Source organism: Lepidochelys kempii, chromosome 8, assembly GCF_965140285.1.
Source record: "Lepidochelys kempii isolate rLepKem1 chromosome 8, rLepKem1.hap1, whole genome shotgun sequence".
In the NCBI taxonomy this organism is placed as follows: Eukaryota; Metazoa; Chordata; order Testudines; family Cheloniidae; genus Lepidochelys; species Lepidochelys kempii.
In genome coordinates this window covers 30,031,055-30,058,713 of record NC_136387.1, presented here as the reverse complement: position 1 = coordinate 30,058,713, position 27,659 = coordinate 30,031,055, and the positions used below count along the sequence as shown (strand labels likewise).

The 27,659-nt window shown below is 38.2% G+C and overlaps 1 protein-coding gene across 2 annotated transcripts in view; it reads left to right on the top strand.

Annotated features, from left to right (window-relative positions):
• The window catches only part of SLIT3 (slit guidance ligand 3), an 801,478-nt gene that overhangs the window by 479,846 nt on the left and 293,973 nt on the right, over positions 1–27,659 (top strand). The window contains exons 1-2 of one of the 2 annotated variants that reach the window (XM_073355954.1): positions 8,566–8,800; positions 10,520–10,571. Coding sequence is in view for 1 of the 2 variants with exons in the window: in XM_073355953.2 (XP_073212054.1) it covers positions 8,729–8,800 (72 nt within the window). In the remaining variant the exon portion in view is untranslated. Of the gene's footprint in view, positions 1–8,565; positions 8,801–10,519; positions 10,572–27,659 lie in introns of those variants that run through there. The other variant, XM_073355953.2, reaches the window with a different exon arrangement.

Genomic DNA, 27,659 nt, shown 5'->3' with positions numbered 1-27,659 from the left:
GGCAAAGAACTGACTTTTGGTTCTCTGGCAGTGCTGCGGGGGGTAGGAGGATGGAGTTTGGTTCAACAGGAACCAAAAGCTACATTTTTCAGAATTTTTGGTGAATCAAAAAGTTGACAGATGGATGTTGGGTCGAACAAAATGTTTTGTTTGTTTTTTACATGAAATGTTTAGTTTCTGGGCATTGTTAGCCTCTTTTGAATAAAAGCTAAGGAAATGAAGGGCTAGATTCATAAAACAGGAGGAGGAAGACAAAGCAATCCCTTTATATCCAATAGCCCAGTGTTTAGGGTTTGAATCCCTTTCCTAGAGCAGGGACTGGAACTCAAATCTTCCCACTCCTAAACTAATGCCTTTAACCACCAGACTATTGGCTATTCTGAGTTGTGTGTCTCTCAGACTCTCCCGTTGAAGCCATTCTATTTTGTATAAAATACTTCAATAGTCATTGAGCCAGAGAGAGAGAGTGACTGAGAATGATTCTGTAGCTATTGTGGTTAGGGCACTCAGATGGGAGACCCAAGTTCAAATCGCTTTGCCAATCGTTACGTATACAGAGTGGACCGGCTTCAGCAGGAGAAATTGAGAGCTCCACCCCAGAATAGCCTATGGACTGGTTGTCAGGGCACTCTCCTTAGAGCAGAGAAGACCTGGGTTAAAATTCCTGCTTCAGAGCAGGGATTTTAATCTTGGTCTCCCTCCCACATTTCAGGTGAGTACCCAAATAACTGGACTATTGGGCCTAAGAGCACCACCACCTCTTCCTCCTCCTGTTTTGTGAATGGAACCTTAGAGCCCTTGTGATTCTAGCTCAAAAAAAAAAAAGTGTTAAAGTGGGTGTAAAATATAACAATTCAGTGAAAAACTGGCAAATTCTTGCCCTCAGGATAATGCCCTCTTTGATCCAGTTTGGCAATAGAACGAGGAGTAGTTGTGGCACCTTAGAGACTAACAAATTTATTTGAACAAAAGCATTCGTGGGCTAAAGCCCACTTCATGCATCTGATGAAGTGGGCTTTAGCCCAGGAAAGCTTATGCTCAAACAAATTTGTTAGTCTCTAAGGTGCCACAAGTACTCCTCGTTCTTTTTGCTGATACAGACTAACACGGATACCACTCTGAAACTTGGCAGTAGAGTCGTCTTCTACAAAAGGTACTTATTTCACATCTACTGAAAGTAAAAGACAGAATTGGAACCCAAATAAGTACAAATCCTTTTGGGGGGTTAAAAAACTGTACAACAGATACCTTCTCAAATGATCTAACAATCACCGATTTTATCTTTCTGATTTCTTTCTCCCCCCTCCTGTTGGGCCTATGGCAATGAAGAACAGCAGATGGTTATCAGTCAGGAGTAACTAGGGAAACCACAAAACCTGCCCCAATTGCTATGGAGACAGCCATTTGTGTGTTTGGTATGCACTATTTGTTACATCAGTAACCGGGGACAGTAAAATAAGGATGTTGTAAATACCATGAAATTGAAAGGAGATGTTGGATGTGGGGGAGGGGAGGAAGGTTTTAATTTTTTAATTAAGTATTGCTTTAAATTGATGTGATGTTTATATAAAATGCTGCTTGCCCCCAAAATAACAAAGCCAGGTAATTTTATTTACAGAGGGAGCAAATATTGGTAACTTTAAACTTCATAATCTGCAGAATAATTAAAAAAAACAAAAACAAAAAAACCCCTAGTCTGTTACTTAACAACCTTGGTAACACAGAATGGGACTGAGAATTGATCAGATCTAACCGGTTATGCTATGCAAATGAGCTATTTCTGCATAGTGCTTTGAATGTTGCTGTCTCCAAACCATAATTGTCCTAAAAAGATGCAATTCTGGAGTAAGGCTCAAAATGTCAAATGTGGATTACAGACTAATCACTTTAGCTCTTTCCCCCATATAGACTCATTTTTACCGCATTCAACCTGTATTTTAATGTTAACATCAATTTATTTAATCTACACATTTTAAAAATATTATCATCAAAGATTTTAATTTTGTTGAAATTCTTCAAAGATGAGTAAAATTAAGTATGAAAAATTAAAATTGATTAAAAATAATGTTTTTAAAATTCCGTCATCTTTGTTAATGCACTTGTTGATTATTGAAACTGAAAGAATTGAAAATGTGTACCTCCCGGCCCCCTCTGGGGAGTTTCTTTATGTATGAAACCTCTCTAAACGCCCAATCCTTCAATTCTGAGGCATGTGAGAAATTTTACTTGTGTGTATTGGGCCAATTTTCTTCAAATTATTCATGTGCTTAAGCATCTGCAGGATCAGACTCTAGATTTGGACAGCGAATGTAGACTAGTCTGTTTCTGGTTCTTATGAACTATCTTTGTGCTGCACTATCGGAGTGTATACGCTGCAGGTGAAATACATCCAAACAGTTGTTTCCTCTAGAGTGTTAAGAAAAAGTGCCTATGAACACATCTGTCAAAATGAGTATTTTGGAGGGATGATTAATTAATCTTAAATTGTGGGCCTAAATTCCTTGACAGTTGTCTTTTTAAAAAAGGGTACAGTCAAAGCACCTTCCCACTAAATGTCCGTAAAAAATCTCAGACTAACACACAGTAAAATATTTTAATGTGAAAATGAATTTGTTGTTGACATTTCCCACTGATGGGTGAAATATTTTTTCATTTGCTAACACATGACATACTTCTGAGATATTACTCTGCCACGTTCATTTGTGTTAGTGTGGAGTTCTCTTAAATGAACAGCTATTAGGATGTAAAACTGTTCTTCCGCTTAGGAAACATGTATGCTAAATAGTCATATAAAATACAGGAAATCAAATGTATTAAATGAGAATAACTGCAAAGTACGCATGATAGTCCTTGTTAAAACAGATTCATGTTTACATTTTTAACTAGTCTCCAGACCGGACATACAAAGTGAAGACATTAATTAAACTAGTGTTCTGTCTGTTTTTTGAATAGATCATTTGGATTCTACAATGTCCTGACTAATGTTTGTACATTTAAAAAATATTTTCCTATATTACAAATAAACAAAATATATCAAAACAAAGTGAGAATTTAGCTTGTTGTTTCAACATACTTAGTGCTTCATTGTCTTTCTCTTTCAGTACATAGGCTTGTTAGTTGCAAAAAAGGTAGTGAATTCTGTTGCATTTGGTATCTGATTATAGAACAAAGGAACAGTGTTGTTTGCAGAATAATTACCAAAATGATCAATTTAGATTTCTGAATATTAAAGGATTTTTTTAATGGCAAAGGGAAATCAGCATTTTGAAATCTTAGTTTTTCTTATAATGAAATTTGAAATTTAACGCTCACCTTATGGTAGATAATATGCAAATCCAAATATATGAGCCAAAGTGTTGCAGTATCGTGGGATTTGGCGCTAAAATTTAGCTCCATCTCTTGGCTAAATAACAGTTGAAATATAAGGATTTAATAGTTACAGGAGTGCAGCATTGTTTCTCAATTTTAACGAAAGATGTTTTATCTTAATTTTGTATTGTAAAATGCCAGTTTTAAAGACAAATAATTATCCATCAGTCACATAATTTCTTGGTCAATTATAATTTATATTTTCTATGCTTCTTATTGAAAACACTTGAGTAGTAAATGGGTGACATGAAATTATCCTATACATAACACCATATTATTATACATATAATATGCATGGTGTATGTTAGGTATAATTAATCCTCCTTCAGTGCAGAGGGATAGACTAGTTGTCCCCTTCTTGCTTATAGTTCTATGACTTTATATATAATCTGCAAGAGCAGATTTATTTAAAAAGGGAATATTTCATTTCTTCAGTCAACAGCTTACAAGCTTCAAGTGTTCCTGTCTCAAACGTTACCTTTTTCTTAAGTAGCTAATACATCTTTTCCTTGATATCCAATTTTACTCTTTTTTTCTGAATTCTTTTGTTATCTATCTGTAGCTATTGTTATTGTCTAATAGCTAATTGCCTGTCATAGAAGTTTCAGTTCCCTGGAGCCTCTTGGGTGAAGTCAGAGCAGCTATTTAATCACACATATGTTCCAGGGTTTCCTATGCTTGCTGACGTCAAAGCAAGAGACACTTCTGACAAAAGCCACAGACCCAAGGCCAGTGTCTAATGTATGAAATTATTCACGAGGGGTTTACCCCATTTAAACCTAAGCAAACACTTTAATTCCTGTTAATGTTAGGGATCCATCTTAACCTGACAAAAGCCTGGAGGTTCAGAATTAAATCTGGCACTCCTTCCTCAAGCCCCCCCGCCCCCTTTGTTTCTAGTTATCACAGCCTACATGATACATATTGTAAGTCTGCCTGCTGTTCAGAGGCTCCAGTAATACCCCAGCAGCTACTGCCTGAGCGAAAAGATGCAGTTTACTTAGTCTGTTGTTTTCTTTTGTAGTTCAAATGATTAATTTTATCCAAACATATTCTTTATTATTAATCATAAGAATACATTGTATCTGTCCATCTGTGCGGAAGAAAGACAGGAGGCCGTGGATGTGGTTTAATTAGGCTGCAACTGTATTCACTTATAATATCCAGGGGTACCAGGCAACATATTGTACAGCTCAGGAAGAAGGGGGTCAGCTTCCCGCTGACAAGAGCTAGGAGTCCCAAACCCTCTTCCTTAGCCCCTTCAAGGGGGACAGGAAAAGGAGGGGGTTGACTCCCTGCTGATGAGGTGTAGGATCCCCAACCCCTTCTTACTTAACTTCCTTAAGGAATGCTTTCTTCCAAATCCTTTCTCAATCCATTTTGTCCAATAACTGTATCCCTTCTATACCAAGTACGTGCGTTGGACATCCACCACAACTTTTATGTAGTAAATTGTGACAGTATTACCTAATCCCCTTACTCCACCCCACAAGGTCACAGAACTGCTGTGGTGAAAGTGAAAAAAACAAACATCTGGCTTCGGCCAATCCAGGGGTAAGAGGAAAATTCCTTCTCAGCTCTGAAAAGAATAGGGCAATTAGTATAATTCCCACAGTGGGTCAAAAGACAACCCATTTGCCAAGTACATGTGTGGGTAGCCAAGTCCTGGTAAGGAGGTTGCTTGGGTCATAAATACCCCCCTACTCTTCTAGTCAGCAGGAAGGACAATGCAGTGACCTTGTCCTAACCTGGCCCCATCTGCTTCCTGCCCTTCCTGTCCATATCTATGAACTTTCCCATTTCTCCCCACTTGCTATAAGGGAGCTCCTACAGGGGCAAATCCCCTTTTCCTCCAGCCAGCTATACAAAGACCCACTTTCATAAAGGTTGCAGTGGGCACATTTTATAGTGCCTTTCATAAGAGGCAATTCGACCACTTTGCAAGTGTTAGATAAGCCTCAAAACATCCCTATGGGGTCAGTGTTGTATTCATTTCATAGGTGGGGAGAAAATCAGGTAAAGAGCAAGTTTCCAAAGATCACATATCATGTGAGCGGTGGAAGAATACCAGTCCTCCTGTCCTCTGCTCTAACTATCAGAGATATAGCCTCCCTTAATTATATTATTTTGGTAATAGCAAGGAGAAAAATCTCTTCAACAAACGTCTGAAAGCTGACACTCAAACCTGTCACATAAAACGAATGCCATTTTTGAAACTTACCCGAAAGATAGTAATAGCTGACAAATGAATATTTAGTTCTTTTATGTGCATGTTTGAACACTACATTCGGAGCTAAGTGCTAAGAGGAGACAGTTGTGGGGCAACATGTAACTCAGGGAAATGCAGTCCTGCGTTCTGTTTTTTTTTCTCTCTGACTCTTCAGTTTTTCTGTGTATGCTATAGCTTTTCTCAGATCCTGATTTTTTGCTTTAAAAGCACAAGTTGTCCATTTTGAGTATCACAGCATAGGATTTGTTTCCCCAATCTTGCAAACAAACACATGATTAAATTTAAGATGATGATTAATCCCATTGTCTTCAGAGGGGTAATTCGCATGCTTAAAATTAATCACATGCATAAGTGTTTGCAGGATTGGGGCCTTAATCATTTACAGAACGAAGACTAAAACTCAGGTGGCGCTGGCCCCCTGTTGCATTCTCTAAATGCTTGCCCTGGCTGTCTTTCAGACACCATGCTCCTTTAGTTTGTTAGGAAGCTGAAATTAGTCCTAAAGGGCAGGGTGTAACTAATGCAAAATGAGATCCATCTAGAAAGCTTAATAATTTGGGGCCCGATCCTATGAATATACAGTACTAGCTCTGCGAAGCATGTAGTGCTTACCTTACTGCTGTGAATGGGCCCGTTGATTAATAGACCCCTCAGGCATTAAGCTTGGTAGTTAGTGTTGGCAGGATTGGGCCCATAGAGAGCTATATATGATTTACTAAATACATTTTACCATAAAATCCAAGCAACAGAACAGCATTCTAAAAAAAAGAAACTTTATGCTGTTTACGTGTACTTATATGACTAACAGAAGGCTTTCTGATGTTGAATATGCATATTAATCACTCTGGGCTTATTTACTTAGATCTTAACATATTTGACAGAAAAGTAGATAGAATACTGTACCTCAATTAAAACTAGGCTACACAACCTAATGAGTTTGAAAAGAAAGAAATAGGTGGTACTCGTGTTCACCTAATCTCTGGCTCTTGCTTTTTCTTTAACATCAAATGCAAAGCACCTGTGAATTAGATGAATAATGTACATGAGGAAGCAAGTTGCAATATAAAGTTCTTATATACACACACAACGGATATCTTGTGTTTTACCCCATTTTAAATGCTTGTTACAGCAATCCTAACACCTAAATTATCACTTAGACACTGTTCCAGTAAAGTGACGTGTTAACATTTCAGAAACCACCAGTAAATAAAGATCCAAAAAGTAGCCTCTCAGCAACTCCTTCCTTCTACCCCCAAAAGATGCAAAAGTGCGTGTGTGCATGTGTGTGTGTGAGATCCCATTTAGATGATTTTACATCTTTTGTTTCAGCATGAGGGATGCTGCTCAAAGATTTGCCGAATTCAGCATGTTTTGTTAAGTTATGAGCTCTATGAGAAACTTAAACTGGGTTTGTGCTTGTAAGCTGTTTGGTAGCCTTGATAATCAGTATGATTTTTCATACACTTTAAATCATAAAAAGCTTGGAGTTTACTGAGCCTGGTCCATTATGATAGGACCACATCAGCTTGGGTAAATGTCACTTGGGGTTTATATATATATACACATACTCAGCATAATTTATATCAGTAGGCTCAGTTTGTACCTATGTGGCGATTCATGAAGTTTAAAATGAATGTTAGTCATTACGAACTGTAAATTAACACACACTTTCTACTTAAAAAGATGCTAACTATCTTTTTTATTGTATTATAGTTATTATTATATCCAGTCGATGGTTTATTTCTACTTTCACTGGAAGGTTGCTGGGGCAATGCATGGTTTCTTAAATGTCTATACAGTGCAAAGCACAGAGGATGATGATTTTTCTACCACACCACATTATCATATCTCTACCGGTGCAAGTGTGTATATGTACACTATTATGTGTACATTGTTATAATAATTTTGTATAATATGCATTTGCACCTATAAACCCCAAAAAGATCATAGCACTGTTGTGCGCAGCTAGATACTGTACAGACATGCAGAACAGACAGTCCCGCCAACCTTGTAGTCTAGGCAAAGGACCACACAGAACAAGGGGTGTGTATTCACATCTTTTGCAATGTCTGTTCTGTATTCAAATGTATGTATAGTTTGTACAGTAGCATATAATACAGATTTTTTACAGTGGTGTAATGTAAATTATCAGATACATAGGGACTTAAATCCTTAAATTGTACATTTTGAGTCAAGCGCTGGGAGCATTAAAAAAAATTTCTAGTTGAAATGCACACGTTTGCATATGTACCCAAATGTTCCCAAATACTGTAAAATATATTTCAACATGCATATTTGGGTAAAATAAATATGAAAAATCAATATTAGATGTATTAAATTACACTTGTTTCATAGCAAAGTACTATATTATTAAGACGGTAATTGTGTGTGTGTGCACGCATGCACACAATTTCTTGAATATTTTCTATCAATGGATTTCTCTCACTGATACAGTTAGGCAGAATCTGTATTTAGTCAAAAATCTTTCAATAGAATGGCCAACCAGATGGGACCAGTAACAATAGAAAGAAGCCTCCAACACTACAGACATTTGGTGCTTAGAATAATAAAAAGACTATAAAATTAGATTAGTTGAGTCTAATTTAGAATTGGTATATTCCCCGTGCACTCTTGCAGCTCTTGGGCAGATAAAGCCTTGAGATTTAGTACTTTCAGGACAGAGGACTGCAACTTCCAGTAAAAGAAAAAAAAAAAGGCATTCTGGGAGGTCGCAGAGGGCAGTGCAGTGACCTCCAATGATTTACAGGCCTTTAGCTTAATGAAATTGTTTCAGTGACATGACGGTAAAAGCTCATAATGGATTGGATGCCCTAATGTAATGAAATTACTCCCTTCTGCCTTAAAAAAAAAAAGAAAGAAAAAAAAAGCGCAATTAATATTTACTGAGACCTGACAGGCTTCAGTGTGCTGTTCTGTGCAGTTCTTTCAGACAGTCAGTGAGAAGAGACAGAGCAGCGTGGCAGGCTATGAGCAAGCCTCCTCCTGGGGGACGAGCAAAGACTGCAAGGGGGTGGAGGGACACCTCAGTGACAGGAAAGACTGGAACCCGGTGTTTTAAGGCAGCTTAGTTACCCAGCAAACCTTCATACTTTCCCTTCCTTCCTGCAGGCAACTGGACAACAACCAGATCAGCTGCATTGAAGATGGAGCCTTCAGAGCCCTGCGTGACTTGGAGATTCTGTGAGTTGACTTTGTGATTTCTTTTGTGTGTCTGTGTGTGTTTGTCTCTCTCCATGCTGCAGTGCTGATTAAATGTAGGATTTTTTTTGTTTTTTGGTCTCCTCCTTACCCTGGCCAAAGTGTTATAACCAGAGAAGTGAAATGTCTCATCTCCCCCAAATGGGGATTATTGCTAATTAAACTACAAAAGAGGACTTATGTGCTAATGCTCCTGAGGAGCATAGAAATTGCCATATTTGTTACTGTGTGAAACAGATGGGATTCAATAACATCCAGAGCACATGCAATTGTACAGTATGTACAGCCAGAAACCTATTTGTATATGTGTAATATGGAGTAGAGGATGGGTAACAGGTTTGGAGAGAAGAATGTTTAGAGGTATCTCACAATTGATCTAGACAGAAAGAGGATGTGTAAAATAAAATATAAAATAAAAAGGTGGGCGGGGGATTGCAGGGGACTTTGACATGTTTGCTCACATCATTAGCTTATGGGGAAGGTCCCAGTTGGAGAACCAGAATCATGCCGAGGTGTGTTCTTTTAAAGCTGCAGCACAAAAATACCACAGTTTTTAATGTTTTCCCAACCTTTGGTAAAGTGCATCCTTTGAATGGTGTTAGTGAAATCGCGGAATGAGAATAAGCAGAATACTAATACCTTTTAAATTGGATTCAACAATGAAGCCTGATTTTGAGCTACAAACATAAAACTATGTTTATGCGCGCTTTTAATTTTTTTTGTAAAATCAGATGTTACGTAGAGTTAAGTATCTAGGCATAGAATAATTTGACTATTGCTAACATAGTTACTATATCTGAGCAATGACGCATTTTCTAGTGTACTGCTTAACTAAGCAAATGGATGCAAAGGCTTTCCTGTTGTTGGAAAATTAATTCTTCCAAACTAAAAGCATGAACACTTCTGAAGATGTCTAACTCTTTGGCAGAAAAGAAAAGAAAAGCAAACCCCTTAGCACCTGAAGTGGAGGTAAGAGTGGTCCAGTGCAGTAACTATATGCAGTGAATTACAGCAGAGAAGGCCCCATCCAGCCTACCAGCAAAGGTTTTGCTTAGCTAGATGACAGCAAACAGTTGAATATTGGCTGGTTAAACTGTGCACATGCCTAGTGCAGGCAAATTAAACTGGAGATGAATCAACACAGAGTCTTTTGAATTATGAGAACAGGCAACACAAAAGGACAGTACATGGAGAGCCCATAATAATAACCAAACTCCTCACAACTCAAGTGTGGAGATTGAATTGGAGTCTTGCCATCAACTTGAGTAGAAGCAGGATCCGACTCTAAATGACCTAAGGCTAGTTTCCATGGTTGTTTGTCTAGGATAGTCATTTTAGATATTTATTGTCTTTGTCTCTAAAGTTTTGAAGCCATGATGTATAATAAACATGTTGTGATTGACCTAATACTGTTTATCTCTTGTGTTGAGCTCATATTAGGTATTTTGAAGGCTCTCCTAGCTGAAAACTTGTTTTGTGAAGAATACAGTTAGAAAGACAGAACCTTTCTTTTGAATTAGTAGCATTTTTTAGAACAGGTAATGACATCCCACAATAACATTTTCCTTCTCTGCCAGATTGAAAGGATTATTGTGATTTTTTTTAAAGTCATCACTAGCTACCAGAAGCATGATCCAATTTTACACAAAGAATAAGTTCAAGTCTAATATTTTTTATGATTGCATGTTTTCTTTATCCAAGGATGATGCACCTGACATCCGCTGACACTAGACTCTGCTATTACTTCAACAAAGTATGTTGACTAGCAAATTACATGATATTTGTACTATAATATCCTAAAAACTATAGGCTCTGAGATAGTTTTTAGCAACATATTTCTCTTCCCCATTGTTTTCAGAGCTGATCAAATGTTGAATTACTTTATCTACCTATCTGTCTATAATGGCTTGATTCTAAACCATCCCCAAATCAATATAATTGTTGGGGTGTTCTGTTAGAATCTGTTCTAACCTGCTCTGTGTTTAGAATTGGCCATAATTGATTATACTTTGCAGTTTAAATTTTCAATATAGGCACGCTTTTATGGGAGAAATCAGTCTTAATTCTAAGAAATAAGAAAATTGGTTGCCACTAACTAATTCTTAAGATATCTTTCTTACAGGCACAAAATCCTCAGTATTATGTTGCCTCCCCAGTTTGAAATTTTTATTTAAGCTCTTCAAAGCAATTTTGAGCACTTCAAGTCTGTGAAACAAAACAAATGGCTTAACTTCCCAAGAGATGTCACACCTTCATCCTGAATATTGTTACAAAGAGTCAAAATCAAAAAGGTATCAACGCTTAGAAAGAATGTTAACAATGGAACCAGAAGAACATCAAGTGACCACTCCCTAGTGCAGTCACCACTACATAATTGCATGCAAATATGTTTTCACCTATAATCCATCACATAATGGAGACATGGTAATTTTGGCAAATACTGTTCACTAACGATAATCAATTTGAACAATTTACTGTGATACCAAATGATGCAGCCTTGTTCATTTTTCTTTTTCTCACTAACTAAAATATTACAGTCTTTCTCAAAATGTTCGCAAATTTGTTTTCGTGGTAAATTCTTGCCTAAATTGTAAACTCTTTGGGGGTAGAGGCCATGTTTTTTTGCAAGCTGCTTAACATATCTAGCCCATTCTTAGTGCTATACAGGAAATAAATTACTACACTAAATTTTAGCAATTCCATCTCTTTATTCCATTTGCTTCTCAAATTGAAACTCATCAGAGGAGAAGAGGAATTTGACGAGCTTCTCCAAGTAGATTTAAGAACCGGAAGGAAAATTATTGAATTATCCCTGAGAATAGAGAGCCCCATGATCTGATTTTTTGGGTTATTGGTTCTCAGAGAGAGGTTCTGATGCTTGTATAAGAGCCTATTTAACATCAGTTCTTCCTGCCATTAGTAAACTTGTCATTAAACTCTTTTCATTAATAAACTAGCACCAAACAGCCCAATTTTCAACCTTCACTCTGCCCTGTCACTGCAATTAATTGCACTACCCAAAATGTGCGTTGATAAAGTATTGTGTTAACAGCTGGGATACCTGTATCTCAGTTAAGGAATGTGATTGTGTATACTAGGATGCTTACAGACTTGTAATTGGCACATATAGTAGTGTGCCCTTCAGACTCTGTGGCATAAATTGCCAAGTTGCATTGCTGTTACTGTACCCTGTGCTGGTTCATCAGTCAGCATCACTGGTGCTTGCATGTGGCTTTTGTTGGATCTCCAAAAGTCTTACTAATATTGTGCTAGCAGAGTGGTTTGAAGTAAGATAGAAATATATTGGAGTGGATGGATTGTGACACAATAGTACGGGAAGCTTCGTATATTAGTAATTCCATACTAACTACAATTAGATTAAATTTAGGAACACTCAAAACTGAATTTTACAATTTAAGCCTCAAAGGAGGGTGCATCTTATGAGTAAATCATAATAAAATATAAAACCGATATGCATTTGTAAAGTGAAAATGCAAGCAAACTTGATGTGAATTTCCCACCAAACAAAAAGTGTGATTTTTGCTATAGGCGGGTTTTCTTTGTTTTCTGTTCTACTCCACCAAATCCTTAGCTTATAATGTCAGATATCACCATACAACACAACGGCACTGTTCAGAAATATTTATTAGATTATTAAACTGAACAAGCTTAGCTGTCGACAGGCTAGGATTCATTAAAAAACAAAACAAACCTCAACATCCTCCAATCCATATCCCAGGAGTCCAACACTTTTTAGTTGGTGCCATTTTTATCCTTATTTATAAAGGTGTTAGCAGACATCTTGATTAACCAAGTAATCCAAAGAATACTGAATATATGACACAACTATTTCAACATTCAGAATTTCATCTTCATTCCTGTGGGACATCCTTTCAACAGGAATGAATGTCAGGGTGCGTTCAATACGTCCAGCCAAACTGGACAAGAGAATATGAGTACTAGCTGGGTGTTTGTGCTATCCTCATCAGCAGTGAAATGCTTAAAATCTTGGGATTTTTGTGGAGCTAGTTACTTGAAATAGCTTTGAAAGTTGGAGCTTGAAAACTTTCTGGATGTTGCAGATTTCACAATACAGAAAGGAACAAAAAGACATCCGTGTATTTGTTCACTTCAGTTCACATTACCAAGAGTTTTCCCATAGAAAACTGTGTTAAGAGTATCATTTCAAACACATTCTGTTCTCACTGTGCAGTGCTAATAATGCAGTTTTCTTCTTGGTATGTTGTTAATAGTGTTAATTACTGTTATAATTATTCATTCATCTTATGCCTCTCATACTGGGTTTTGAGGTTTTCCAAGCTATGGACAAAAGCTTCCAATCCTTTTGCCACGAATAGTCCTACTTGTGTGAATAATCTTGTTTAAATTAATGGATAACAAACTATGTAAAGAGGCATTCAGCATTAAAAGTCATTTAGGGTGGAATGCATCCACAGTGCACTCTCAAAGGTTGAAAAAACCCCAAACCTAGCAGCCAGATTTCTAGAGCAAACCTAAATCATGCCTGAAATTCTAATATGTGAATTGAGCACCAAAAACTAAACTCAGAACCTCAGTTCTATTCATTAGCTTGAAAGTGTCTGAAAAGTAGGTGTTGATCTGAAAAAGAAATTACGAAAAATATTTTCCAGGTCCCAATGCTCAAACCTAGCGAAAAGTGCTTGGGACTATCAAAAACTTTAAATAAATGAATAAATAAACATAATTTGAAAATGAAAATTCAAAAAGGGGGTACTGGAGTTCAAACTTTTCTTCTTTCTGACTCAGATTATGAACTGGAACCTGGTATCTCAAAACATATTCATTATGCAGACTATGAAATACGGGTTTCAGAGTAACAGCCATGTTAGTCTTTATTCACAAAAAGAAAAGGAGTACTTGTGGCACCTTAGAGACTAACCAATTTATTTGAGCATAAGCTTTCGTGAGCTACAGCTTATGCTCATGAAAGCTTATGCTCAAATAAATTGGTTAGTCTTTAAGGTGCCACAAGTACTCCTTTATGAAATACGGAGATCTCAATATGATGCAAATAATGCACTTTGCTTTTTAAAATTTGCTTTAGATGGAAGTTTGTATTCTGGAGAACACATCAGAGTCTGTGAGAACAGTTTAAATTTGGATAGTGTGGTTCCCTTGAACTATGCGCAAAACACCCATTGACCAGCAACAAAACTTTCACAAGCAGAATGGGGATATTATTGTGGTGTTTTAGTCAGACTTTCTACTTCAATCCATTTTTGTTGCCACAGATTATGTTGAGAATTCAACAGCTTTACCTTGAGTTACAAGTTACCATTGGTAATATTCCAACATGTAAAATAACACAGTATTCCACAATAACCTGGTAAATAACTTGTGCCTCTTCTGACAGTGAACTCTCAGATGTATGATTATAATACACAGTGAATGCTTTTTCAGATGAACAAACTTGAAACATTTTTGTGAGCATGAAACAGGGTCTTCAGATATAGCATAACTTAATTTTTCTTCCAATTTTCTTCTGTTTACGGTCTTGCTGCCTATAATTATATACATGCATACATATAGATATATAAAATTATACACACAGAGAGCCAGTTTTACTTATTTTCAAAATGCTTTGCCAGGCATGTCTCAACATTTTATTTGCTTCAACTATCTTGAGAGGCAGGGCGTTAAAGTCATGACATAATTCTAAATATATGAGATGTCATCGCTTAATGAAAGCCTGAAAATGTCACGAGAATGATTTCTTGCTCTATTTTTCTGCAAATTATCATCAGTTCTGGCAATCAAGATTAAATTTGAACTGTGTGAGGTGCATTCTTAACTGCTACAATGCAATCAGAATATTGCAGTGGGAACTAGATTTCACAATAAATTGTGTGTATAACACTTGTTTTAGTCATTCATGCTTGTGTGCAGTTGAATTAAAATAACAAATAAGTGGAAAATAATACAGTTGGGCTCATAATGAATTTGGATTAAAAATCTGTTAAACTTCTTCACTAGTAATTGTACACATAAGACACGTGATGAAAACAAAAATTCAAAAGGGCTTACTAGTGGCAAGGTGTGGGTAATCAGAGTGTGTGGTTTAATTCCATTGTGTGTAATCCAAAATAATTTGGAATACCAGCTATGCCTTTTCTAACAGTATCACCAGGCTTCTCCCCACAAACCCCACCTGAGTTATGACAGGAAGTTAGTCTCACAAGACAGCCAGAGATTAAATAAATGTAGACTTGGCTGTGGCGAAGTAACACTGCCCCAGTATATAGAGGTATCACTGCACAGATGGCTAGTTCCTCTTTTCTCTACTTCATTAGCTTTCTGGAACTACTCCAGTGATAAGCATTATGAGAATGCCCAGTAACTGTCCTTGCCCCATCAGTTTCTGTCTCATTGTATCAAAGGGGTAGCCGTGTTAGTCTGGATCTGTAGAAGAGGCAAAGAGTCCTGTGGCACCTTATAGACTAACAGACATATTGGAGCATAAGCTTTCGTGGGTGAATACCCACTTCGTCAGATGCATGTCTCATTGTAGATCTCTACAGTGAAGGAGGGAGCAATGTTCCCAAAGAGCATGGCTGCTGTTGCACTTTCCACTATAGGAATCAAATTGGAGATAAGAGGATCAGAAAATCTGAGCCCTAGAGGACTTTCTGTCAAGTCCTGGGAACTTTCTGAAATATACTGAAACCCTAATGTATGCAATTAGCATGTTTTGTCATTTGGAAATGAAGAATTCAGCACCAGGAGGGCAGGCTGGGGGTGGTGCTGGTGGTGGAATGCTTTAATGTTTAATAAGGAATTTTTTTATTTGCTGAAACTTTTCAGTGAGACATCTACTGTCATTGCTAACAATATGGAAATGAAATGTGAAAGATCCTCTGTTGTATAACATATTTAAAAAATCTGAGGTTGGAAGTATAGTGTATGGTGAAAGGAACAGTATCCGGATGGCACCAAGGTAACAGGTTTTATATCAAGACCAGCAGAAACAAAATAAGAGGGGGGAAGAGAGACTCTCTGTAAGAGTCGTTGATACCTGTTACGGCCTTAATGGTAGTTGCTTTATGGATGGGTTCAGTATATTCACATAAGTACTTTAATTAGTAATTTTGTTAGTCCTATTAGTATTAGTATTCTAGCCATGTCCATGAAAAAGCAATATTGATGCCTAACTATATTCTATATCTACAGAAGATGGATTTGACTTACTGAAGTATATTTGAATGCTTTGTTCATTTCCCACCTACCCCCACTATCATGGTGTTTTTATCGCCTTTAAACTCATAACACCCAGGAGCTCTTCGGGATGAAGAACTCATCAAGATAAGAGCAGTGCCCATTTGGAACTATTATATTCATGAATCAAGAACAAAATACATTTCTGAGAGGGACTTATTTTTATGATCTGTCAGGGACTTCTGCCAGACTCGCTTGATATTAGTTGTTTCATTTGCAGGCACTGTTCATCTTGTGACTACTTTGCTACTCCTTCCTCCCCTCTGTCTGATGTAGTATTTTCATCAGTTGTACAGGAAACATAAGGCAAGCTTTTAATTTTGACTGTCAATCTTGATGTAAGTGCCCAATTCATCACTGAAGACACCCAGCTGTGTGTATCTCACTCATTTGAATTGTACCATGCAGTTCAACATATTTTCGTAGCTCACGAAAGCTTATGCTTTAATAAATTTGTTAGTTTCGAAGGTGCCGCAAGTCCTCCTTTTCTTCTTACGGATACAGACTAACAAGGCTGCTATTCTGAAACCTGTCATTAGTGAAGGGAGTGGATCTGCTGTGAGTTACCAGGACTCCCAGCTATGACTCCCAGCTGTTGTTGGATGATCATATCACAGCAGTAACCCAGTCAGTTGTTTACCATCTGCCTGGCCAACAGGTTGCAACTTCTCTGTTCTGTTGCAGACCTTGCTACTGTTGTTCAAGACTTTGTCACCTCAAGATTAGATTGTTGCAACATCTGTGGGGCACATGGCTGGGAGTGCATTACTCCGCTGTTCTGAGATCAATGCTGGTTTCCTATCAGTTTCCGGATGCTGTTTAAGGTGTTGGTCATGACCTATAAAGTTCTAAATGCCCTGGAATTTGCTTTTTGTCATTCTCCTTCTGCCACACTGCTACAGCTGTGGACAGTACAAGCGCTTGATCTGGATCCCAGTCATTATAAGAGAGAGTGCTGCTGGCACCTCTATGAGGGCTCTAGGACTAAAGCACTCGTTCCCCCATTTTGTCCATAATAACCCTGATTCTTCTCAAATTAGACTCTCTTGAGTTTAAATTTTGAATATGGTAGAAAAGAATGTATCTAGGATGCTCCCTGTAGCAGAGTTGTGAATCCAGCGCTCCATCTACCTTGCCAATATTTAACTTTAACCTGTAGCTGCTGAGATCCCGAACTCTGCATAATGTTTGACATTAAAGCTTCCAAAAATTTACAGATAGGCCAATAATTTTGCATCTCCAGCCAATTGGTGATTGAAATGGTAGCACATAGACATTTAAGAAATTAATTTGTAGGTAGAAATTGTGCTTGCAAATCAGGTATATTTGTGTCTTAATTAATTTGTGCCTGAAAAAGGCCTCTCCAATTAATTGATCGGCACAAAATTGCAAGTGCAGAATTCTAGGCTGCTTTTGATCTAAAAGACAGCAATCCCAGATTTTTCTGTTTTAATTTTGTACTTGTATTTATGCATGTAGCATAAATAAATCTAAAAATATATTTCTATAATATATATACTCATCCACACAAGAAATTGAGAGGAAAAACTGAGGATTTTTTAATGAGACAATCACACATATGTTATGACAGGATACAGAAAGGAAAATGCTCAATTCTTTAATTAGCGTGTGCTGTTTTGTTTATTAAAAGAAAGAAAGGTGAAAGAGGATTTGTTAAGGATGAAAGCATGACTCTTAATTTTAAAATAACATTATCACAAACTTAATTTTGGTAGAACACTTCTTTTGTAATTTTCAGCCTTAATAAAGGAAGGAAATACATCAAAATATGAGAATATTATTAATTTTACATAAATTGGAGGAGTTTAAATTATTGGGTGAATTATTGTTAAACATATGTTCAGTATGTACTAATATTGGACAAATGTTTATGTTGAGGTTCTTTAAATACCATTGACTTTAAGCTTTTGTTGGATCTCACACAGACCCTAGCTATATTGCTCTTGCGTATTTCCATTCCTTCCTTTTAGAGAGCTCGGAGTGTAGATTTGGACAATTGCTAATCTGTCCCATAGGATTTACTAAGTGAGGTTCTGCAAGGCTTTTTTATTTCATATGAGGCACTGAGGGAGATAGCAGAACATTTTGAGCTGCAGCGCCAATAGTATTCAGCGAATATGCATCTCTGTCTCATTTTCATCAAAGCAAGATGGTACATTGTGTCTGCAGTTTCCTAGTGCCTGGCAAAGGTTGGGATTTGGACTGAGTTTGAGGTATCTTGCTCTAATCCAAACAAGATAGAGGTGAGGCTGATGGGTTGGTGGAAAGCTCTAGAGAATACAGAGGAAGGATTTCTGCACTTATTAATGAAAAGGTCTACCTGCCCTTTGTCTAGAGATGCATAGTTTGGAGGTGCTTTCACACCCTCTACTTCTGGAATCTTGGCTGGTGTCAGTCACCAAAAGTGCCTTCCTTCATTTTTGTCTAGTGAGGGTGATTGTGACCATCTGTCTCAGAGTTGGACTTGGCCACAGTAATCCATGGATTACCGCAATGCAGCAGACATAAGACTATCCTTGAAGCCAGTCACAAGCTCCAGTTGGTGCAGAATGAGGTTGTCAGTCTACTGGGCGGAGTCACCAGCAGGGAGTTTATTTCAGCAATTCTCCAACGGCACAAGCAGCCTATTGGCTCTTGGATATAGTTCAAGATCGGTTGATCTATAAAATCCTATAAGGCTTGGATCCATTTTATCTCAGAACCAACCTTTCTCCCCATCAACTGTGATGGCATTTGAAATCAGGTGAGGTGCTTGAGCTAATACTTGCTACATTTCAACATTGAGATGCAAAGCATCCAAAGTGGAATTAGTACCCTGTTGTGCGTGTGTATAGCTATTAGAGCTGAGCAAATAATTTACAATGAATAGTTGACTCAATTTATTTAGCTTCTTTTCATGTTTGCAGAATATTCACGATCAGGTGACTGCTTCATATTTATTCAAACTTTTATTTTGTTTTGCAAGTTTTTACTTTGTGAACTGAATATGAGTCGAACACTGTGAGTATTCAGAGTAGCAGCCGTGTTAGTCTGTATTAGCAAAAAGAAAAGGAGTACTTGTGGCACCTTAGAGACTAACCAATTTATTTGAGCGTACGCTTTCGTGAGCTACATCTGATGAAGTGAGCTGTAGCTCACAAAAGCTTATGCTCAAATAAATTGGTTAGTGTCTAAGGTGCCACAAGTACTCCTGTTCTTTTTGTGAGTATTCAGTATTTAAGGTGTGTTGGTTTCTTTGCGCGTAGCACGTGGTAGTGAATTAACTAACTTGTGTAATCATTTAGGGACTTGAAGAAGCTTCCTGGCTCTGACAATTGGGCAAGCAGCACCTTAGGTAAATTTAGTCAGGACAAGGTGATATTTTTTAGCATATTTTTTAACGTTTTACTTTCTAAGTTAGACAGGTTTTGCCTGAAGCATCATTACAACAAAAATAGTCCATTTTTAGTTTAGTATCTAAGTGCAGACTTCTTTGTACTTTCACCCAAAAGAATGTGTGTGTCACAAATAGATGCATTTGTGCCTGGGTTTGGCAAAGATCTGTTATTCAGTTTCCCATGCTATATAAATGATACCTTTTCAGTGTGAATGTTTGAACATGCAAGTTCTAAATTTCCAGTTTATGTGTGAGACACATGCCCCATACATTAGGGTGTATTTAAAATAGCATACATATCAACCTTAATTTACAACTCATGTAACTTCACCATGAGGGCTATACATACACCTTTACAACCTAAAATTTTAACAAAGGACTACCTGAGAAATGTTCTGTCTTACTTGGCAATGCATGTGGTGTTCACTGGGTATAAAATACGTTTACTTTCTTCTCTCAAGTCCCTTCAAAAAAATCAGTGTCATTTTTTTCCTCCCCATTTCATATCCCTCCATGATTTCACTGTTTGGTTCTTCATGTCCCCCTTGTCTATTGTGGGGGGTGCAGATCATAGCAGTTAGTTGGGGAAAGCCAGTATTCTGTCACTAGTGTGGAGGGTCAGATGGGAGTGGGGCTCTAGACTTCCTCCCAAACCTCCTCTTCCAAACTCTGGGATGAGGCTGGATAGGAAAAGAATAGTGTGGGGAAGAGGTGGGCTGCAGCCGTATAACTCAGTGGAATACTATCTTGGCCTCACCTCCTACTCATTGTTATCCTTATGTTTTTGGAGTAGCTGGTAATGTGGTGTATAGAGCTTGATAGTTTGTCCCTCTGTGCTCCTAGTGGCCTAAGTGGGGCATGCAGGCTACCTCAGTAACAGCAGACAATTCCGCATTGCGGCAACTAGCAGCAGCTGGTGCAGGGCGAACCTTGGAGAGGGGGAACATTTTAACAAATAGACACAATCACAGCATTTTTGAGTGAGTATACAAGACAAGTTTTGCTATCCCTCTCTATACCTGAAAAGGCAAACAATTTGTGTCTACTATAATCACACTACCATGCATGGGGCTGACCTGAGGATTTTGGGGAGGTGTTTTATTGGGAGATTCCCCACCACTCAACTGACGTGTTTTGCCAAAACAATTGTGTGCGCATCAATGGAGAAGTCTTACAGAATTGCATAGGAAATAACTTTTCCATACTGTGTGTTTTTTGTTTTTGTTTTAAACATCCTCTAGGGTGGGGCAAAATAAAATAAAAATATCTGGAAGCATGAAAACATTCTTCTGAATTAAATTAGAAAATTATCATGGTTATCATTTGGAATTTCTGTTTGTATAACCTGACTGAATAGATAGTCCCAATAGATTTTATACTGCAGGACTTCTTTATTTGGGAGCTGTGGCATGTGGATCATTGGATTTCCCCAGCATCTCTCTGCAGAAGTGGAGTCCAGATGCTTGTTCCTTTCAATCCTAGCAGTTGGATTGCATTACTTTGAATTGGTTTACATTTTTACCATTGTCTCTGCTATAGAAAGGGGTATAAATAACTCTTTAAAATGGAAGCTGAGTTTCTCTTTTACATAGCCAAGAGGCTGTGGCTCTAAACTAAGCATTCACATGAGTCCCATTCAGTTCATCTCTTCTTTCTGGTCTTCCTTGTGGATATGTATTCAGGTATGCTTTACATGAATTATGCATATAGGGCCTGATCCAGCTTCCATTAATGTCAGTGGGAGCTAAATCAGTCCCATAAACTGTAATATATAATGAACAGTAATGTACAGTGGGCACTGCTGAAAGCTCACCATTTGGTAAATTCTGTTTTGTTTTGTTTTACAGGTGATCACTGTGTTACATAAAACATGATCTACAAAATAATTATTGATAAGTGCATATTCTTGATCAAGTCTGGGATTTTTAAAGGCGCCTACAGGACTGAGATGGCCACATCCCATTGAAACTTAATGAGAGTTCAGTGCCTAACTCCCCTGAGCTCCTTTGAAAATCCTTGCCCAAATCAATAAACTGCAAGGGACTAATTCAGGGACCATTAAAGTCGGTGGAAAGTCAGTCATTGACTTCAGTGGGCATCGGATTGGGTGCAGTGATGGTAATTGTACTCACTGGTTCAGATTTGTTTTAGGCAAGAATTAAACCATATGATTTTTTAACTACTTTTTCGCACCACTACAGGAAGGAGAAATTATTTTCAACCAATGTGATATCATTAACGTAATACAGAAATCACTTTAAAACTTTATAGTCGGCAAATAGGTGTGGTTGAGTTCTGCATTCAGTAGAATAAATCTGTGTTTTTGTGTGGAGGTTTGTGTTGGAGTTATAAACTCACTCACCAAAATTTTGAATGTAGAAATTTAGTGATAATATATGATCAACCTAAAGTGCATTTGTATGGCTGAGCTGCAAATACTTGGAAATTAGATGTCAAAATGCAAACATCCATGCCACTATAACTGTTATATCATGAAAAACTTCTATAATAAAGCTTACTCAGTGATTGTGGGCCTGGTTGTCTTTCCCCTTGTCAGAATAATTTACACGAAATTATTAAACTACTGAGGCTTGGATCCATAACATAATCTCTTTCAGCATGCTGCACTGAAATACTTAAACACTTTACGCAAACCTTTAATTCATAAAGTCTCCCCTTTTTTAAAAGGTAAGTAAAACCAGTCTCCGTTGTGCTGTTATTGAATATACTACAATAATTTGTTGGAACACACTTTTATTTAAAAATGAAACAGCCTGTGGCAAAATTGCTGGCACTACTATGATGGGTCTTGCGCTTTCTCTTCTTGGGTGGGGGTTCAGGGCACCATTTCTTGCCCCTGAACTGGGGTATTAACTGCCCTACTAGTGTCCTAGAGGAGGGGAGTGAAGAGGGAGGGACCCAGGCCCGCCCTCTACTCCAGGTCCCAGCCCAGGGGCCCTAGGGATAGCAGTAAACCACTAGAACTAGCGGTTCCTTCCCCTGGGCTACTTTCCTCCCCGGCCCTTCAGCTTGTGGGGTTTCTTGCCCTCCCTCTGCACAAACCAGGTGTCCCTTTCCTAAGGTCTTGGTCTTCTTAGCCCACCACAGCACTTCTCCAGACTCTCCTCTGCTTCCCTCCAAACTACTCTCTGCTCCAAGACCAAGCCACTCTGCTTCAACTCCTCCTCTTGTCTGATTGAAGCAGGGGGTTTTTATCATGTGACTGGCTTCAAATGCTTTAATTGGCTTCAGGTGCTTTAATTAATTTATAGCAAACTTTCTTCCCTCTACAGGGAATAAGGCTCCCTTCTAACACTCTCCTGCTGCCTTTTGGCCATGCTGCATCACAGCCAAAAAACATAACAAAACAAGTGAACAATATTCACCCCAAACAAATAACCAAAAAAGTTTTTAGTTTGCCTTTGCAATGATCTTTTTACAACTGGATTTTCTGTTTAGGTGAAGTTGCACTTTCTGTCTAGGAGAGCAAGCAGATGTGATGTGTAGAAACTTGCAAAGATAAGACCAGCATTTCTGCAGATCTTTCGGTACAGGTATTAGGGAAGAATGCAATATTGACTGATTGCAACAGTATGGAGGGGAAAGCACAGAGCTGCTTTCACTTAGTGAGAGAGGCTTTATGGAGTACTTCGTAGTGGACCATGAAGTTGCTGCTGAGGAAACTAGCAATGAATGGCATTGAGCATTCTAGACAGAATAGTGGAGTACTCTAAAGAGGTGGTACTCTTGTTTTCATAGTGAAATTAAAAGTGGGATACATACCTAACGCACTTGCTTTTACAGATGTAATGACTTGGAATTAGTTGCACAGCTCCTAATAGGCCCATTCTGGAATCACAACTTGAAAGCAGCTTTGACTTTAAATAGAGGATATCATCCCGATGAAATGGATGTAAAAAATAATCCAGCGTGAATGCCATAGTTCAGCACCATTGGAGATTTTTGTTTAAAAGAGGCCCATGATTGAATACGTGCTTGAATTAACAATATTCCCTAGAACGAGAATGATTTAGTCCCTTAAGCCTTGTCTTCACTTGTCTTTTTCTCCCAAAAGTATATACCATTGCTACCACCAGTTGAGCTCCATCAGTACTGGCACTAGTGTGAGCATGGTGACAATGGCCTTCAGTATTTTTATCATCATGTTGTTTGGTGGCAAGGGTTAGACAACAGAGTAGTAAAAATGTCAGTGGCTGTGAAGCCTTGTCTACACCAGCACTTTTGCCATCGGTCCCACTGATGAAGCTGAATCAGAAGACTAATGTAGCCTCAGCCTTATAAAAGTGAAGCACATTCAGGAATGAAACATAGATGAATTCAAACTGGAACAGGTACAGAGAAGGGCTACTAGGATGATCCAAGGAATGGAAAAGCTGTCTTCTGAAAGGAGACTCAAAGAGCTTGGCTTGTTTAGCCTAACCAAAAGAAGGCTGAGAGGAGATATGATTGCTCTCAATAAATATATCAGAGGGATAAATACCAGGAAGGGAGAGGAATTATTTAAGCTCAGTACTAATGTGGACCAAAGAACAAATGGATATAAACTGGCCATCAGGAAGTTTAGACTTGAAATTAGACGAAGATTTATAACCATCAGAGGAGTGAAGTTCTGGAACAGCCTTCCAAAGGGCGCAGTGGGGGCAAAAGACATATCTGGCTTCAAGACTAAGCTTGATAAGTTTATGGAGGAGATGGTATGATGGGATAGCCTAACTGTGGCAATTAATTGATCTTTGACTATTAGCGGTAAATATGCCCAATGGCCTGTGATGGGGTGTTAGATGGGGTGGGATCTGAGTTACTACAGAGAATTGTTTCCTGGGTGTCTGGCTGGTGAGTCTTGCCCACATGCTCAGGGTTTAGCTGATCACCAAATTTGGGGTCAGGAAGGAATTTTCCTCCAGGGCAGATTGGTAGAGGCCCTGTGGGGGTTTCGTCTTCCTCTGCAACGTGGGGCATGGGTCACTTGCTGGAGGATTCTCTGCACCTTGAAGTCTTTAAACCACGATTTGAGGACTTCAGTAGCTCAGCTATAGGTTAGGGGTTTGTTATAGGAGTGGGTGGGTGAGATTCTGTGGCCTGCATTGTGCAGGGGATCAGATTAGATGATCATAATGGTCCCTTCTGACCTTAAAGTCTATGATTCTGTAGATCGAATGGGGATTGATATCTAATGGTTAAAGAAGAGAACTGGGAAACAGGACTCCTATGATCTTTCCCTGGTTCTTTTGCTGTCATGTTGTGTTGACCTTCAACAAGCCACGTAGGGCCTCAATTTGGTAGAAGACTCTCACGTATGTGGTTAAATCCATCCCTGTTCAGAGCAGCGCTTCATATACTTAAATCCCATTTACTTTAATCAGAGCAAGACGAGACTCTTAATCTTTCCATGCCTCAGTTTCCCATATGTAAAATAGTTGTAAAATCCATTTTCTTGGAGTGTCATGGTCTTATCATTTACCTGTATGTTCAGATCCTTCGATGAAAGGCAAGCCTATTATGTGCATAAGGAGCCATCAATAATTTAAGATATCTACTTTTAACCAATTATTTTAGCTTCCATTCTTGTCTTATTTGCTTGAGTGAGAGTGACTTTATTCCTGAAGGAGAATGGTCTATAAAATAACTGCATTTCTACTACTCTTACCCCAAATTAAAAAAAAAATTTGGTGGGACATGCAAATTGACCGCTTTCAGTGGAGTTGCACTGCCTTTGGATGTAGCATTGTATTGAAAGACTGAAGGTGTTTGGCAATGGGGAAAGCAAATGATTTAAGGTGGAAGATGGGAAAATGTCATCACTGAAATACTTTTGCAACAAGAGGCAACTAGGTTGCCTATTCAGCAGTCATCTTTTTCTTTGAATGAGAATTACTTCAGGCATCATATGCTTAGGTCTAAAATGGAGAGAGCTTTTGTGCTGAAGTCTCTCTTCAGGGATAGAAAGGTTTAGGACTGTAGGACTGGAAGGGACCTTTTGGGTCATCAAGTCCAGTCCCCTGCTTCTGCAGACAACCCCATCATATAATCCCATTCAGAAATGCATCAAATTCCATCCTAAAACTAATTAGATTGTTTGCCCCCAACCTAACTAGGGCCAGGTTTTGCCCCCAACCTAATTCCACTCCTGTGGAAAGGCTGTACCAGAGCCTCACTTCTCTGTTGATTAGAAACTGTCTTCTAATTTCCACCATAAATTTATTAGTGACCAGTTTATACCCACTTGGTTGTTTACTAAAAACAAAAGTAAAAATATAATAAACACAATACAAATAGTTAGTAAATATAATGATCTGAGATCATGAACTGTGTTGAAGGAGCACTGAGTCTTACATGTTACCTTTTCTACCACAGGCTTTGCAGTATTGATGGTCATTTTGTCCCTATGCCTCGAGACCTGAACTTCATTTGTAATGACTGTGCCTAGGATTTAGGTATCTCAGTGATGATCAGCTAGCTCATTTGGGTTGAGAGCTCTGTTGGTTGCAAAGCCAGGAACTGGCATTTACATAGTCTTAAATATAACATCTTCCAGGATCCTGTAGCAGAGTTTTTTGTTTCTCTATATTGATAGGCAAGTATGCTTTTCCAGCCCATTCCATCTCCTGTGCTAGACATTATCACATACTAAATGAAAATATTTTATATTGGAGCTGGAAGAAGGCCTTTCTCATAATACAAAAATATACAGTTTGGGATTAAATTGGCACTGTATAGAGGATGATCGCTTACTTTCTTGTACTTTAAAGCTCTTTCTTCTAAGTTCAAAAGTTTAAGAATTTTAAATTATGTTTTAGTAGCTCTTTATGGACTCTGCAAAGAATGATCCATCTTGAGCTGTCACTACTGTCCCTTACTTACAGCTTCATCTGTGTGCACCAAAAATGGAAATACTATTTCTTTGTAAATTTGCACTTTATGGCTAATATGAAAATGACGGCCTGGATTGCAAGAGATCTCCTATGTTAAGAAATCACTCTAAAAGATGGCAACAATCACCAAGGAAAACTAAGTTCTGTTAAAGAAGATGAAGGAATGTATAAAAATAATTTCTATTAATAATATTGTTATTGTAGCACCCACAGTATGTTAGGTAGTTTAGAGCAAACACATGATCTGTGCTTTGACAGGCTTATGATCTAATTGTTTGCATATATATAATATACATGAAAGAAAAAAAGCAAGCCCTGTTCAAAAGACTAGACAATAATTCTTGTAAATTCATTGCTGAAAACATTGTTTGCTCCAAAAAGAAAAGGAGGACTTGTGGCACTTTAGAGACTAACACATTTATTTGAGTATAAGCTTTCGTGAGCTACAACTCACTTCATCGGATGTAGCTCACGAAAGCTTACGCTCAAATAAATTGGTTAGTCTCTAAGGTGCCACAGGTGGTACTTTTCTTTTTGCGGATACAGACTAACACGGCTGCTACTCTGAAACCATTGTTTGCTCAGTATATTAAATGAAAAAATCAAATGGAAAACCAACCTACAAACTCTCAGGAATTTCAGTTAACCAGCTGAAACAGAACATAATTCTCCAGAAAACCCCTGACAGCCGAGACTTGGTTAGGGATTATCATCACTGAAAAGTTAAATCAAGCTGTAACTTGAGTCCTGTCGTCACACACAACCTTTTAGTTAGCATGTGGAGGAGCTTTTTACTTGAGGTGGCTGACTAGTCAGGGGATACAGGCTGAAGTTTGAGATAGCACAACTCAGCTGCTAATAACAAGACCACTCTGCATTATGGACTCAGGCTAGTACCACTCAAGTCCTCTAATGCCTTCCCACGATTCCTCCCGGGCCCAGAAAGGACTGACAAATTCTCCCACAGTTCATTGGGAAAGAATTCGCAGAGTGGCTCAGCTTACTGTAATGCAAAGAACTCTGGGATATGCCCCTAGACGTCTTAGTACCACACATGAGTGAGTGAAGCACCAGTGTGGGCGCTCTTACACGAGTAAGGCTAATTTGAGTGAAAAAAGTTGAGTGTAGATAACTTGTATTAACTTGTGGTGAAGATCTACTTTTAGAAGCCTGTTCCTTTTATTCATTTCTCCTTTGTTTCGTTTTATTTTTCCCCATATTTGGGAGGGCATAGATTATGAAGGCATAGATCATGAGAAACCTAAATATCATGTCAAAAGTATAAATCTGCAATAAT